The sequence below is a fragment of the Pleurodeles waltl genome, chromosome 1_1, assembly GCF_031143425.1.
Source record: "Pleurodeles waltl isolate 20211129_DDA chromosome 1_1, aPleWal1.hap1.20221129, whole genome shotgun sequence".
NCBI lineage: Eukaryota > Metazoa > Chordata > Amphibia > Caudata > Salamandridae > Pleurodeles > Pleurodeles waltl.
The window spans coordinates 995,995,851-996,010,889 of NC_090436.1; the positions used below are offsets into that span (position 1 = coordinate 995,995,851).

The window sequence follows — 15,039 nt, forward strand, 5'->3', positions numbered from 1 at the left end:
GAGCTCTATTCCAGTTGAAAGGTGTCTCTGAGGGAGAGTTGCCTTGGGAACCCCAACACATAAGCATATGGACACCACATACTCTTGTATGCGGCAAAACGATCAAGGCAAAGTTTCCTCCATTGGCAAAAGCCAGCCATGACACCCGAGTTTAACAGTCATTCTTCATTCACTAGCACCACTGACCGAGTTTGTCTGCCCTGGCTTTTAAAGATCCTGCAAGGTGCTGTATGACCATGGAGATTCCATGACGACTCAGTCAGCTCCACAAAGTCTAATTGCAGAGGATCAACATCCCCCACCCCAACCTGTCTGTTACAGTTCCACATTGTGTGGTGTTGTCGGACAAGACCTGCACCCATTCCCCTTGATGGCCAGGAGAATGTCTTTTAGTGGCAAGTAAATCGTAAGCTACTCCATCAGACTGGTCCACTGCTTCACATCCGAGTACTTTGTTAACCACCTCTCCATGGTGGCATCCACAACCTAGGAACAATAAATCCATCACAACCTTTAGCTCTTCGTGAGGTAGGGAGATGTGTCTGTCACTTGCAGTCTAACAAACAGCAGTGCAGATCCTGTGCTGTCTACTCTGACACTGGGATGGAGTATGACCGGTTTCCTTTATACTGAGCTCAATGAGACTTCAGAACCCATTGCAGAGCCTGCGTGTGCCACATGGTGTGCCCCACTAGCAGGATACAGAGAGCTCAAAGGTGAAAACATCAGGATCATAGCCTGCATGTCCTGGGCTCTGAGCGCCACCATATGCAGAATGGCTCCATTGAAGGGGAGCCACTGAGAAAGTAGAGAAGTGCGACTTTGGCACGTTGATTGAGAACCCAAAAAATGTTAGGAGGTTCACAGTCATTTGAAAGTGGTCTACAACTGTATGGGGCAAGCTTGCTTTAAATAGTCAACTGTTGATGTTTGGGAAGACAGGGAGCCCCAACCCCACCTTCAAACATTCACTGCAACCAACCACCATCATCATCTTATAAACACCCGAAAGGCACTGGTGAGGTCAAAGGGAAGTACAGAGAACTAAATTGCTTGTGGCACACTTGGAACCGCAGTTAGCTGTTGTATGATAGGGATGTGGAAATATGAATCCTGCAAATTCAATGGCACCAGCCAGCCTCCTGAAACCAGGGCAGACAAAACTTGAGTCCGAGTGAACATCTTGAACTTGTCCATCTAGAGACAGATGTTCAGAGGGCAAAGGTCTAGAATAGGAAAAAGTCCTCTGTCCTTCCTGGGCATCAGGGGCTAACAAAAGTATCATCCAGTCCTGTGTTCTCATGCTCGCACCCTATTGATGGCCCCCTTTTCAAACAGCGCTTGAATTTCTCACATTGTTTGCACAACGCAAATAACCTTTTTGTGCCTATAATGTCTGCTGAGACTCCTTGACAGTCTTAATTGTGAATGAATTATATCACAGACAACTATCTTCACAAAAGCATGTTTTCTGTTTTACTTGAGTGATATCCAGAACTGCTGACATTCTGCTATACACGATGTATAGATTTTAAAATAATTCTCGCTTTCATTTTACTTATTTTATGCTCCTTCATTTATTTGCTAAGTTCTTCTTTATCAAGCCTGCAAAATGGAAACAAGGGAACAGACTTGCACTTTATAAAATAAATGTATGCTGTCATCTAATTGCTATTGGCACCAACAGTAGTGCTGACAGCAAGAGTACTAAGGTTCCTCTGAGCATAAGAGGGCAGGTTAGGGGGAAAAAAAAACTAAAAACAGAAAGTTGTTATAATGCTCTGGTTAATATGGAAAATCTCCAAGTACATTTGGTAGGATACAAGATGACTGGAAACAGCAGCTTTCTTTACCAAAAAAAATAAAAATACAATGCACACCTCATAACAAGCTGGAGCAGGTAACTTACCCACTCCCTGAGCCAAGTTAACAGCAATTAGAAAATTCATTTTTGCCTCCATTAAAATATCACTGTGACTGAAGCTACAAAAGACTTAAGGGCAAAAACAGAAGTGCCACACTGAAGACCCAGCCAAGGTAGAATCTTCCTTATATTGCGCACACACAGCAAAACTTAATTGATTCTAAGTGAATCAACAAAAGGATGGAGTATAAACTAAGTTAGTTGATTTTGACTTCTCAAAGCAGGTAAGGGCATCACACAGTGTCAGTAGTTCATTGTGTACATACATAACACAGTGGCAGTTGCCACCTTGTAGTTATGGTGTCCCTCACACTTTACACTGAAAAGCTTTTTTTGATTTGCCTCCAACTGTGGTGGCCATCAATGAATATGCACCGAATTTTCCACTTGCTTATAGTGGTAGCCAGATACCATCCGACAAGTCAAATATCATGCAGTTCATGAAAAAAGTTTGAGGGGGGGTGGGAAGGGGCAAAATAATGTGTTTACACAATTTGGATCCCACTGGGAATTTTACTCATACCTGCAGTCAAAGATACTAAACAGATTTACACCAAAATTAGCATGTAGAACCGACCTCAGGAAGCATGCTTTTGTTAATTTAGGATAAATCAGTTCAGTAGTTTTTGGAAACATGAGCTTTTTTGTTAGTTTGCTTATAACTTTGATACAGGTTGACAATTTCTTGTAATTTGGCAAACAGTATGTTGACATTACACTTAATATTTTTAAAACCGTAATGATTTGTTAAGGGTGGCAGGAGGTGGCTCTGTCAAAACAGGATGGCCAGTTTCTAACAAATTGCCAATTTGTCGTGAATATGCACAAAATCTGACAGAAGTTTGGACTGATTGTTTTTTTTATTGCTGCGTAACTTTTTGTGTCACTCCATTAAGGGTGGGGCAATATTAGGGGAGTGTAATACAATTTTCATTTCCTTTGTTGTTTGATGAATGTGCTACGAAGTTAAAGCTAGTGCAGGAATGGTGGGCTTAGTGCAGATCCAATTATGAAGTGCAGGGTCTGAGAAAAACAGGAGAGCAAAACATTTCTTAACTTCATGCACTGCTTCATGAATCTGAATGAAATTTGTCCACCAGCAAATTGAGCTCTGTGCCAACAACAGGCAGACCCTACAACCAACTTCTGCTGCACACAGGGGCAGGGCTGGGCAAGAGGCCATGTATATTTCAAAATGGGTACACTGGAAGTGAATGCTGAACATCATAAAAAAGGAAAAAAGGAAACCCACTGAGAAACATGTAGTTAAAGGTCACTTTTAGTTCAGAGGACACAAAACCCGAAAAACCGCTCTAATAACTCATTCCCCCGACATACTCAGTCACTCTTAGCCAATGACATGTATTTAAAAAAAAAAAAAAAAAAAAAAAGAAGAAGAAGAAAAAGAAAAAAAGTCAGTCTACAAATTCTGGGACTTGAGTTATGGATTGCACAATGGTGAATTTCATCCTGTTGAGGACAACTCACATACTAGCTAGCTTAAGGGGCTTATTAAGTGAAGTGTGTGATGCAGTCCCTGCCTTAATCGGCGCAAGGATGAAAAAGACAAACACTCTGGCTTGGATCAGCAATTTTAGATTTGTGCTCCTATCTGCACTGGTACAGCCAGTTTCCAGACTTCAAGTGAGACTCAAACACACCAGTAACAGGCTCTTCCTCTGAAACAATACTTTCAATTTCTGTACCAAAAGCAGGTGGGGTATCTCATTCCCAAGAAATGAGTCGAAGAAACTTGCAGGTTTCCTATATAGATATGTCTATTCATATAGTCACTGTTGAAATTTGGCAATGGTACATTTACAGCAACAGAGCACCTTAAAAAAGGGAGTCATGGTTATATTTAAGTGCATGGGGCACTTAAATATATGGTAAGCTCTGAAACATCAACACACAATCCAGTGTTTAGCCTGTGATGAACTGTGGAGATTCCTTTGGGGAAGATGACACCAAATTGACTGAAGTCTCAATAACCCATCCCTCATGGTCTGCACTCTTACACATAACATCAAGAAACAGCACATCTATAAAAGTAAAACATTTTATAGGGACTACCAGGGTTCTCCCTTGCTTTTCTTCAACAAACTTCCGACAATTTCGAAAAACAGAAGGTTCACCAAATAAGGTTAACATAGGACTTCTATGCAAGAATATTGCTCAGCCTGCAGACAGATTATGAGTGCTAAATCCCCAGGCATTAAAGAACAAGTTACTTAACTTCGGTAACACATTATCTGGTAGAAACTCTATGTAGCTGCAGATTCCTTACCTTTAGAATTTAAAGCCATAAGCTTGAAATACAGAACCTTTGCTGAGCAATACCATTGCACACGCCATTGAAGGGCATGGCACAGCTCTGCGTGGCGTCGTCGGCGCTGCCTGCGACATCACGGTTGACTATAAACGCAGCACCAAGGCACGCATATGTCAGTACTTTTCCACAAACTTCCACGCCAGAAGTGCAGAGCAATGATAAGAATCAACAGTTTTGTCTGTGAGAAAAAACTAAGGCCCTGAAAGGGACAATCCTTAATCCTAGAATATGGTCCGCAGAGCGGGGAATCATGGGTGCATGTAAGGAATCAGCAGCTAGATAGAGTCTCTATCAGATAATGTGTTACAAAAGGTAAATAACTTGTTCATCTGATAGAGACTTCTAGCTGCAGGTTCCTTAACTTCAAAATAGATCCCCGAGCCATAACCTCCAGCTGGGGGGTGCGGACAAATTGTCCTCAAACTAAAAAGTCCTGCAGGACCAAACAGGAAAAATACCAAACTCTGCGGACTAGACTGTCCAGGCAGTAGTGTTTGGCAAACGTGCGCAGAAACAACCACGTTGCAGCCTGACAGATGTTTAGGGCTGGTACACCTCTCGCAAACGCAGTGCTAGCAGCCTTGCCCCTGGAGAAATGAGTCCTCAAGCCTCAAGAGACTGCTTCCTGGTCAAAGTGTAGCAGATTTTTTTTCAGAGAACGACCCAGCGTGAAATGGTTCATTTCTGCACTGCGCTACCGTTCTTTGCTCCTACGTAACCCACAAAGAGTTGGTCATCCACCCCGATCTCTTTTGTGCGGTCAAGGTAAAACGACACAGCACTTTTTGGGTCCAGTTGACGGAGTCACTCCTCTTCCTTAGAGGGATGCTGTGGAGCAAAGAAGATGGGCATGGTAATGTTCTGACCCAGGTGAAATGGGGTCACTACCTTAGGGAGGAAAGAGGCACTAGTGCAAAGCACTACCCTGTATGAAAACATGGTGAGATACAGAGGTTTTGACGAGCGAGCCTGCATCTCACTCACCTTCCTGGCAGATGTTATTGCCACTAAGAAGATTGTCTAGATGGTGAGCAGCCGGAGGGGACAATTGTGTTAAAGGCTAAAGGAGTGCACATAGGATAGGTGAGAACTAGATTTAAGTCCAACTGAGGCATAATAAAAGGGCGTAGGCGGAAACATATGTACAAGCCCTTTAAGAAATCTATTTACAATAGGAGATCTGAATAATGAAGGCTGGACGGGTATCCAAAGAAAAGCAGATAAGGCAGATAGATAACCCTTCAGAGTGCTCAATGCACAGCGCTGCTGGGCAAAAGACAAGATAAAGAGAAGAATATCAGAGAGAGAAAGAGAATCAATAGATCTTTCTGTACAATAATATACAATGCACCTCAATTGGCAGGCATATACTGGCTTGATGGATGGACGTCTGGCTGCCAAAATAAGGGTAGAGTACCTTCTCCTGCTGCTGCGACAGAAGATCTTCCAAAAGGGGCAGCCTGATTGGAGCATCAATGCTCATTTTCAGAAGCTCGGGATACCAGACTCTTCACGCGCAGTCCGGAGCCACCAGGATTACTTGGGCCCAGTCGTTCCTGATCTTCTTGAGAACTCTGGACAGAAGTGGTATGAATGGAAAGGCGTAAAGGAGGTCTGAGTGAGTGCTGCCTTGGAAACTCCAATGAGCAATACTGCTGACTTTGCGCGTTCTCTGCGGAGGCGAACAGATCTAACTAAGGCTCTCTCCACTGCTTAAAGAGTCCTTGTGCCACTTCCGAATGGAGATGCCATTCGTGATCCCCTAGGCATCGATGGCTGAGTTTATCTGCCCTGGCGTTCAGAGAACCTGACAGGAGTTGAACCATCAAAAGGGATATGCCCTACTGTTCCAGCCAGGTCCAGAGGTGCAAGGCCTCTTGACAAAGGGTCCACAATCCATACTCCCATGCTTGTTGCTGCACCACACTGCAGTGGTGTTGTCCTTGAACAGAGGCATTATCTTCCCTTAGACAACTAGAAATAAATGCCTTCCATGCTAGCCGGATAGCCCGGAGGTCCAGTAAAATGATATGGAGTCTGGATTCCGCCAGAGACAAGAGCCCTCTGATCTCCACCTCTCCGATATGGCCACCCCATACCAGAAGCGGCATCTGTCAGTACTGTAAAATCTGGTTGGGAGAAGAGTCTGCCTCTGACCCAATCGGGTTTCATTAACCACCACTGCAGATCTTTTCTAGCTCTCTCCAAGATCTGAACCATGTCGGTGAGAGTTCACCCACTGAAACTTCAGGTCCCACTACAGAGCCCTCATATGCCATCTGGCATGTTTGACTAACAGTAAGCAGGAGGCCATGTGGCCCAGCAGCCTCAGTCTGTCTCACCGAAATCCGAAACATCGGAATCATAACCTGTGTATTTTGGACTTGCTGCTCGGGCGGATAGGCCCAAAACTTCACAGTGTCCAGAACAGCTCATATGAAAGGGAGCGTCTGAGAGGGAGTCTGATGTGAATTTGCATGTTTATAGTGAACCCCAGAGAATGCAGGAGGTTCGCCATAGTCTGAAGGTGAGTGACAACCGCCCGGGACGAAGGAGCCTTCAACAGCCAGTCGTCGAGGTAGGGGAAGACTGAAACCCCTAACTTGCGCAGACGAGCTGCTACCACCACCATAACCTTGGTGAACACCCGAGGGGCACTGGTAAGGTAGAAGGCTAGTACAGTAAACTTAAAGTTCTCATGGCCTACCTTGTATTGCAATTAGCGCCTGTGGGCAGGCAGGATGGGGGATGTGGAAAAATGCATCCTGCAAGTCCAAGACTACCTTCCAGTCTCCTTGATCTAGGTCAGACAAGTCCTGAGCCAGAGTGAGCATTTTGAATGTCTCCTTTTTGAGCAACAGATTGGCATGACGCATGGCTCCATTGGATAACAGAGACACAACTTCCTCATGGAGCAAAAGAAAGTGAACCTTCATCAGTCGTTCTTTTGAGGGAAGCATTGGGGGAGGGAGAGACTGTAAGGGGAGGGAATAGCCCTTCTGTATAATGTGCAAGGCCCTTTTGTCCGATGTTATTGACCGTCAGTGAGGGAGATGAAATTAAATCCTCCCTCCAACTGGATGTACATGTTTTTGCCCAATCACACTAGGAGGAGTTGGACACTAGAGGTGGGGGGCTGGGTGGCGGATGACTTCTGGCCAGACCTTCTGGGTCTGAAGACACGACAACCGCGTCCCAGCACAAGATGTTGGCATGGTGGAGGACTGTGGCTGGTCTGAGGATAGACAGACTGTTGGCAAGGGGTCGCTGAGAAGCCAAAGGTCTTGTCCTAGTCCGGGAGTCCTTAAATCTGTCCAGTGTAAAGTCTGCCTTTTCGCCAAATAGGAGGGACCCATAGAAGGGCATGTTCATGAGGTCTGCCTGGACATCCCCCGAAAAACCAGATGTACGAAGCCAGGCGTGGCGTCGAAGGGCCACCGTGGGCAAAATCACTCTACCCAGCGAAAAACTTTTGCCCAAACCATATGTTAAGGTAAAATTGGTGCATCTTTCCCGTCCTTAACTGCTTGGGAAAAAATAGCTCAAGCGTCCTCCAAGACCTGAGGCAGCACCTCTGCCACCATATCCCAAAAAGTGTGTGAAAAACAGCCCAATAGGCATGAGGTGTTTACTAACCTCCATAGCAGGCTATTGGAAGCAAACATCTTCTTCCCAAGCTGATCCAGCCTCTTGGATTCCCTATCCAGAGATGCAAAAGGGAAGGTGCCATGGGATGTGGATGCTTGGACTAACAAGCTCTGTAGGGTAGGGTGTTGGGTGAAGAAACTAGGGGTGGACGATTGTCCTGTTTACAGGAGCGCCTCTACTGGGTTTGGACCACATCCCCAGCAGGACTTCAGTGAGGGCTTCATTAAAGGGCAACACTGGTTCCAATGTAAAAGTCCCCAGCTGAAGTGCCTCTGTAAGGAGGTAAGTCCTGACCAGCACCATAGGCAGATCTAAGTCCAGGACCTCCGCTGCCCTACGTGCCACCACTGTATACAATGCAACCTCCTCCGTAGCCACCGTAGGAGGAAAGAGCAAGTCAGTATCTGGAGAGGTATCCAGTCTACTGGATTCTCCTAGTTCCTCAGACCAGTCTAGTGGCTCTATGTGAGTTTCTAGAGGGTCCAATGACCCCTCTCATTCTTTACCGGTGCCTGGCTGTTCAAGAAAATGATCAGACATAGATCTGGCATGTGTGGGTGACGAAATCGGAGTCGTGCAACACCATTCTAGCTCCAGATCATCAGTGATCATAAGGGGGCTCGCGCCATCAGTGGGCAACGGGAGCGTCTGTCGGGGTGCCACGTTCAAACACGAGGTGCACGGCCTCATAAAACTCTTCAAATTGAGCGGGGTCGCTCCAGCTTCCGGAAAAGGAAGAAGGTGCAGAGTCAGCCCTGGCATCAGTTCTGCGGAACCATGCCTGGAACATAGATGTTCTCGAGTCACCTCGTCAGCCGACAGGTAAGGCAAAGTCTAGGCCAGCTTAGACTTCTTCTTCTTGTGCCTCTTCCCAAATGCCCAGAGGACTGCGGGCTCCTAGAGCGGTCCTGCAACCTTTTTGTCAACTGGGACCGTGACCTCTGAGGAGTCGTGCCGGCTGATGTAGACTGGCGGGCCGCCATGAGCTTCAGGGATCGCTCCCTCAAAACTTTTGGAGCCATGGCCTGGCAGTCCAAGCACAACATCGAATTGTGGTCGAGTATGAGACACCATAAAGATACCTGGTGTAGATCAGTCACCGACATGGCGCAATGGCAAGCGGCACACTACTTGAATTCGGTCTTGCTCAAGGTCATCCTCGCACATACGCAAAATGTTTCAACAAAAAGGTCAAAAAAGGTCTGCCAAAAAAGACAGAAGGTAGCTCTGTTCCGGATCAGAGCTTAACCAGTGTGGAAGGAAAAGAACTGACGTACGCACACCTGGGTACTGCCTTTATAAGTGACGTCACAGATGGTTCAGACGACTCCATGCGGATCTGTACAACGCCACCCTATCACATGCGCAAGGGTATTGCTTAGCAAAAGTTCTGGATTGCAAGCTGATGCCTGGAAATTCTAAAAGGTAAGGAATCTGCAGCTAGAAGTTTCTATCAGGTAGAACAAGCAACTGCTATTTCAGCCTGTGCTAAGGTAGATTTCTTCACATAGTATTCCCCCCAAAATGGTCCCACTTTCATAAAAGTGTTAAGTACACAATTACTAAATTATTATTTTTACAGCCTTATGCCTCGTCCGAGAGAGGAACTGAATTAAAATTACTTGCTTTCTGGAATAACCTCAAGAATACTGAAGACAAGTGGTTCCTAACGTTTGGACTCCTGAGGACTCCCACTGAATCATTACTAGAAGCCAGAGACCCCCAAGCAATTTGTACAATTTAAATGTCAAACATAAAACAGTAATTCGCACAAAATCAATAAACAAGTGCACACCAAACAAATACTCGTATTGCTAATGATATAATTATTTTATATTGAAAAAATACGCAAAAATCTAAACATTTTAAAGGTTGGTGCTGCATCTTGGCAACTAACCTTTCAATATTTGGTTTTGTTTAGGAAGGCTGATTCCTCAGGTCGGATTCTACATCTCCAAGGCGATTTCTGTTTTTATTTTTTAGGTATATAAGATCTGAGAAAGCTGTTTTCACATAAATGTGGTGGGGAATGGAAGTAAAACCACAAGAGCCTCTCATATCGCCATAGTCTTTCTGCCACATGTAATTAATTTGTTATATAGCACCTCTCATACCACTGTAGGGTGTTGGTGCACTTTACAGGGGACTACAAGGTGCAGGATTTACATGTCATCAACACTGGTAGGCATTTTCTAAGAGGGCTTGGTCTGGAAAAGCACAAACTCAGGTTTCAGAACATAACAGTGGTTAGCGTGGACTTTAATAATAAGAATGTATTTCTGCGAAAGCAAACCCTTTTTTTAGCAGCATAAGGATAATGAGAAACTGGGAAAAACAAACTTTCTAATTTGTGCCATGCAATTTGCATGCAGCTCTTTGATGGCAGTTCATAGCTCACTCTGCTATGTTAGGATTGTAATTTATAAACTGCATTGTAACAAAAGAATCTATGTAACAAAAGCAGTAACCCACTGTGCTATGCACATAAAATACTGTTCTTTGCAGCAGGCATATTAACCATCTGCGCTACCGTAGATGAGTCAAAACTGCCACTAGACAAAACTCCCATCCTGCTCCAGCAGGTATATTAATCACCAGAGTTATCTTGACGCTTTTATGTTCTCTGGAAAGCTGCTAGTTGTACACTGAACTTTGAGGGCTTTTACACTGCTGCACAAATAAAAACACGCATGTGTTACTGTTAGAGGCCCCAGCTGAAGAAGTGCCTTTCTCCCGGCCCAGGCCTGCGGACCCCCTGGGAATGTGTCACGGACCCCTGGGGGTCCGCGGACCATAGGTTGGGACCGCTGCTGTAGACTGCAAGGAAGTAGCTGCATTTCTCCTACGTGTCCTCTAAGCAGCTTTTGGCTAAGTGCCAACTCCTGGTAAATTGCACTACCGCCATCCACTATACAAAAACAGTATAGGGCCTTAACAGTGTTTGAGTACTTGCATCATACACTCATGAAAACTTGTCAGAACGGATCCATTATAAGCACTCAGAAAAATTAGTATAATGTTTGCCCTTCTGAAACACTTTACAGAATTCTGTAACAATGCATCTAATACACCTATCTCTTACCTCTAACAAGGATAATAGTAGTGTGACGTTATCTTGTTGTTTAATAAAGATTTCTGCAAACTGGCTGCCCAACTCATCGCCTTGAACTTGAGAGTTCTCTTCTGCAATTTTCAAAAGAAAGTGTTATTTTTAATAACAAAATAAATTAGCAAGTTAAATTTAATCCAGGTGTTCCTCACAAACACATGTACATATTTAGCTGGTAGGTAACCTTGAGATGTTTTATGAGCACACGGATGATAATTCTGAATAACCAATAAAACCCCACTGAAATCTGAACTTGAAAATGGAGCCTAAAAGAGCACTGCACCACTGGAAGAAGCACCCATTACAGCGCGGTCAATATTTTGATAAACAGGGCAAGGTATAAATATGTTTGAATTGAACACGCTCAGTGAACAGGAAGGCTGATGGTGGAAATCACCATCAATTTCTGCTCCCTTCAAGATGAAAAGTTCCATATTCACCAATATATACAGGAATGTTTTTCTTAATGGGGCATAACCTATAAACCCCATCTTGAGCTCCATTAAATCAAACATAACTTCACGGCCAATGTATGTTAACCTTCCAACTGATCAAGACAGCCAAAACGATCAAACGATTTTCACAGGTGTGTCAGCTGCTGTTCATTTTCAGACTTCAATAAAACTGTAGTCCTCTTTCATTTCAGAAGTTTCAAGGAATGGGAGGCTTGAGAGGAAGTATAATTTGAGAGTTATTCACATATGGATACAGTCTTTTTTTTTATTTATTTTTTTAGAAGAGAGGTTAAGGTAAGATGTTGCAGGTAGGGGCAGAAATGAGGACATTCACTGTAGGAAACTGTATTGTGGGGAGTGACTACACACCCTCAAAGAAGAATCACAGTCCTTGTTAGAGTGAACCATCAAAGTCACTAAATTAACCTGAGTGCAGAGATGTTGAACTTAGGGCAATGTGTACAGTATTTAGGGAGTACTAAAACAGTAAGAAAAACGACATGCAAAACGGGAAAAATCTCAAACTGAATTAGAAAAACAGAGTGAAATGTAATAAACAAAATGACACAAAAAGACAAAGATCCAATAAGGGGAACCAAAGATATGATTTTTTATTAAAGTTTTGAGTAGAAAAAGAATCAAGAAGCATAAAATGCAAGTGATAGTCAATGGTCGCAGCAGACAGGAACCAAGGTGTCATTTAAAGCTGACCACAATGGAGCGTGGGACAGATACACCAACCAGGTTCATCCTGGTTGAAAATGTAACCATATAACTTTAGTCCTTTACGTCCCAATGAACCACAGAAGTAAACTTTGAAAGCCTTGCAGGACCTCAGGGGAGGCACTTGGAGACATACAGGGTGTTATGCAGAGGCCAAACTGGAGGGTCCGGTTCAGGTACAGTGCCTCTGGTCAGCCAGACAGGTGCAGTAAAGGCCTCTTGTAGCTTGATAAATTTCTGTAGCTTGAAAAGGCGTTGAGACTTACAACTCTTGGGAGTCTACTTCTTTGTCCTTTGTACAAGATGCAGAGCAGGTCCAGTCCCTTATGGTTCATCCTAGGTCTCCCATAGCATCTGATCTTCAACAGATTCAGTAATTTTGTGAAGTGGGTCTAAAGATGTCACATTTATACTAGCCAAAAGCTAGTCACATTCATACCAGGTACAAGCTAGTGGCTGCAAACGATTCCTGAGCATGTCCTAACCAATAGGGTAAAAGTTCGCTGGCAAACTCTACCCACTTCAGCATTTTCAAGATAGCGAAAGCCTCTGGCTTCACTAAACTTTGCCTCTGAGGGCACAGGAAGTGTGTGGAAAGTATACTATAGTAAACCTAGGGTCCTCCCAAAACTAACACTACAATACAATTTGGTGCATTCAGTGTACCACCAGTAAACCCTGAGACAGAAGTCTGGTAGAACACAACAGAGTTTTCCAGGAACTAGACAGTGGGTACACAGGAATTGTTTTGCCTCCTGTTTCCCTTTCTTTCAAGTGTTCTCCCAAGTGTTGCATGTAAAAACCCAGAGAAAAAAAAAAGACTGGTAGGACAAAGAAAGGACCAGGTACACATGTCAACTAACATTTGACTGTGACAGGGAAGGCCTGTTTGAAGTTATCCCAGCTCCTGGCCAAACCCCACAGGTCACCATGTCAAGGAAACAAAAACATCTCTCCACACCCAATCCTTTGTTCTCTGCTCAGGAAGCAGTATGAACACTTCTTCAAATGTTAATAACTGACTGATAGATGTGGAAAAGTGAATGCACATTTAGCCTTCAGGGACTTCAGGCAGGGAAAAAGTAAACTTTCTAAAAGTCACTATTTCTTCATAATTATAAAACAAAACTGACTTCACCATTGAGTTGTTTTTTAATAACTATTAAAAAAAAGTGTTTTACTCATATTTCTAGCTAGTCCCATTCCCAATTTACAGCCTTAGAATCTTAACCTGTTCGCTTATTTTTTACACAGGACACCTAAGCGTGTTACAGCGGAAAATAGCATTTGGAGGCTAGTCATTGTAATAGCATGCTAACATTAAGGCCCTCATTATAACCTTGGCGGTCAGTGATAAGCGGCGGTAATACCGCCAACAGTAAAAAAAAAAAAAAAAATGAATTATGACCACGGTAGAAACCGCCAACACATACAGCCACTTTAAACACACCGACCACCACGGCAGTAGCAACAAGCACTGTGGTGGTAACCGCCAACAGCCAAACACAAGACAATGTTATAACTGGCCTATCCGCCACCTTTTTCGGGCGGTACCAACGCCATCAAAAGCACGGCGGAAACAGTAAACAGAAGGCAAAGGACTCACCCCTGGACACTCAAGGAAGAACCACGATGCCATGGAGCCCGAGCTGCACATATTTCCCATGATTGTATACCTCTTCCCACACGAGGAATAACTACGCCGGCGACAACATCCACGGTGAGTACTGTCACATAGCACACGGGGGGGAGAAGAGTGACACACACATGCATCACGCAACAACCCCAACAACATACACACAACCAGATGCAGTAACATTACATAGTCACCCACTACCCCTGAGGAATAATGCAAGGACAAAATTATTTGAAGAAAGTGAGTGTAATAAGATAAAATACTAGAAATAAGTCTTCAAAAATCAAAAAGGTATTTACAGATATACAAATGAAGGGACACTGCCCAGTCCATAATGTCCGTGGGCCACAGGGCCATGCAACATAGGCCAAGGCCCCACTTGACTCCTGCCTCAATACGGAGAGAACACTGCTGGGGCAACAGGTCGAAAATACACAGGCACTTCAGGGGGAAGGGAAGGGGGGGGGGGGGGAGGGCACCTCAGCCAGAAGATGGTACAACACCACTGCTCCTGGACGGGGCTACATGCCCTCTGTGATGTCCTGGGGAGTGCAAAGCCACAGTCTCTCAAGTGGGTGGTTTGCCCACTGCTTGGTCCTGGGGAGTGCAAGGCCACAGTCTCTGTAGTGGGTGGGTTGCCCACTGCTTGCTCCTGGGGAGTGTAAGGCCACAGTCTCTCTAGCGGATGACTTCTCCACTGGTTCTGGAGGGGGCCTTGTGCCCAGTGTGCTTCATCCTGGCAAGTAGTGGGTGAGTGGAAGCCTTCTTCCACTGGTTATGGAGGGGACCTTGTGCCCAGTGTGCTTCATCCTGGCAAGGAGGGGGTGAGTGGATGCCTTCTTCACTGGTTCTGGAGGGGGCTTTGTGCCCTGTAATGCAGGCCTTGGGGAGTGCAAGGTCACAGTCTCTCACCTGGGTGTCAGATCCACGAGATTTGCTGTAGGCAGGATACATGACACTCCACTGAGACAGGATTATAGTCCATCCACCAGTGGCGACAGCTGCGCAGTGGTGGCAGTGCAGGTGCTGGTGTCAGTGCTGCAAGTGGTGAGGGGAGGCTCCAGCCCTTTCCCTGCAGCCTCGGACGGCTGCCCACTGGGGCTGGTGACGGTGCCAGTGGTGGGGGAGGTTCCAGCCCTTCCCCTGCAGCCTCAGACGGCTGCCCACTGGGGCTGCTGCCAGTGGTGAGGGGAGGCTCCAGCCCTTCCCCTG

The 15,039-nt window shown here is 45.0% G+C and overlaps 1 protein-coding gene across 2 annotated transcripts in view; it reads right to left on the reverse strand.

The window, feature by feature from the left end:
* The window catches only part of USO1 (USO1 vesicle transport factor), a 565,160-nt gene that overhangs the window by 434,530 nt on the left and 115,591 nt on the right, over nucleotides 1-15,039 (reverse strand). For both annotated transcript variants that reach the window (XM_069230285.1, XM_069230286.1), the window contains exon 5: nucleotides 10,987-11,087. In XM_069230285.1, the coding sequence (XP_069086386.1) occupies nucleotides 10,987-11,087 (101 nt within the window). The remainder of the gene's footprint in view (nucleotides 1-10,986; nucleotides 11,088-15,039) is intronic.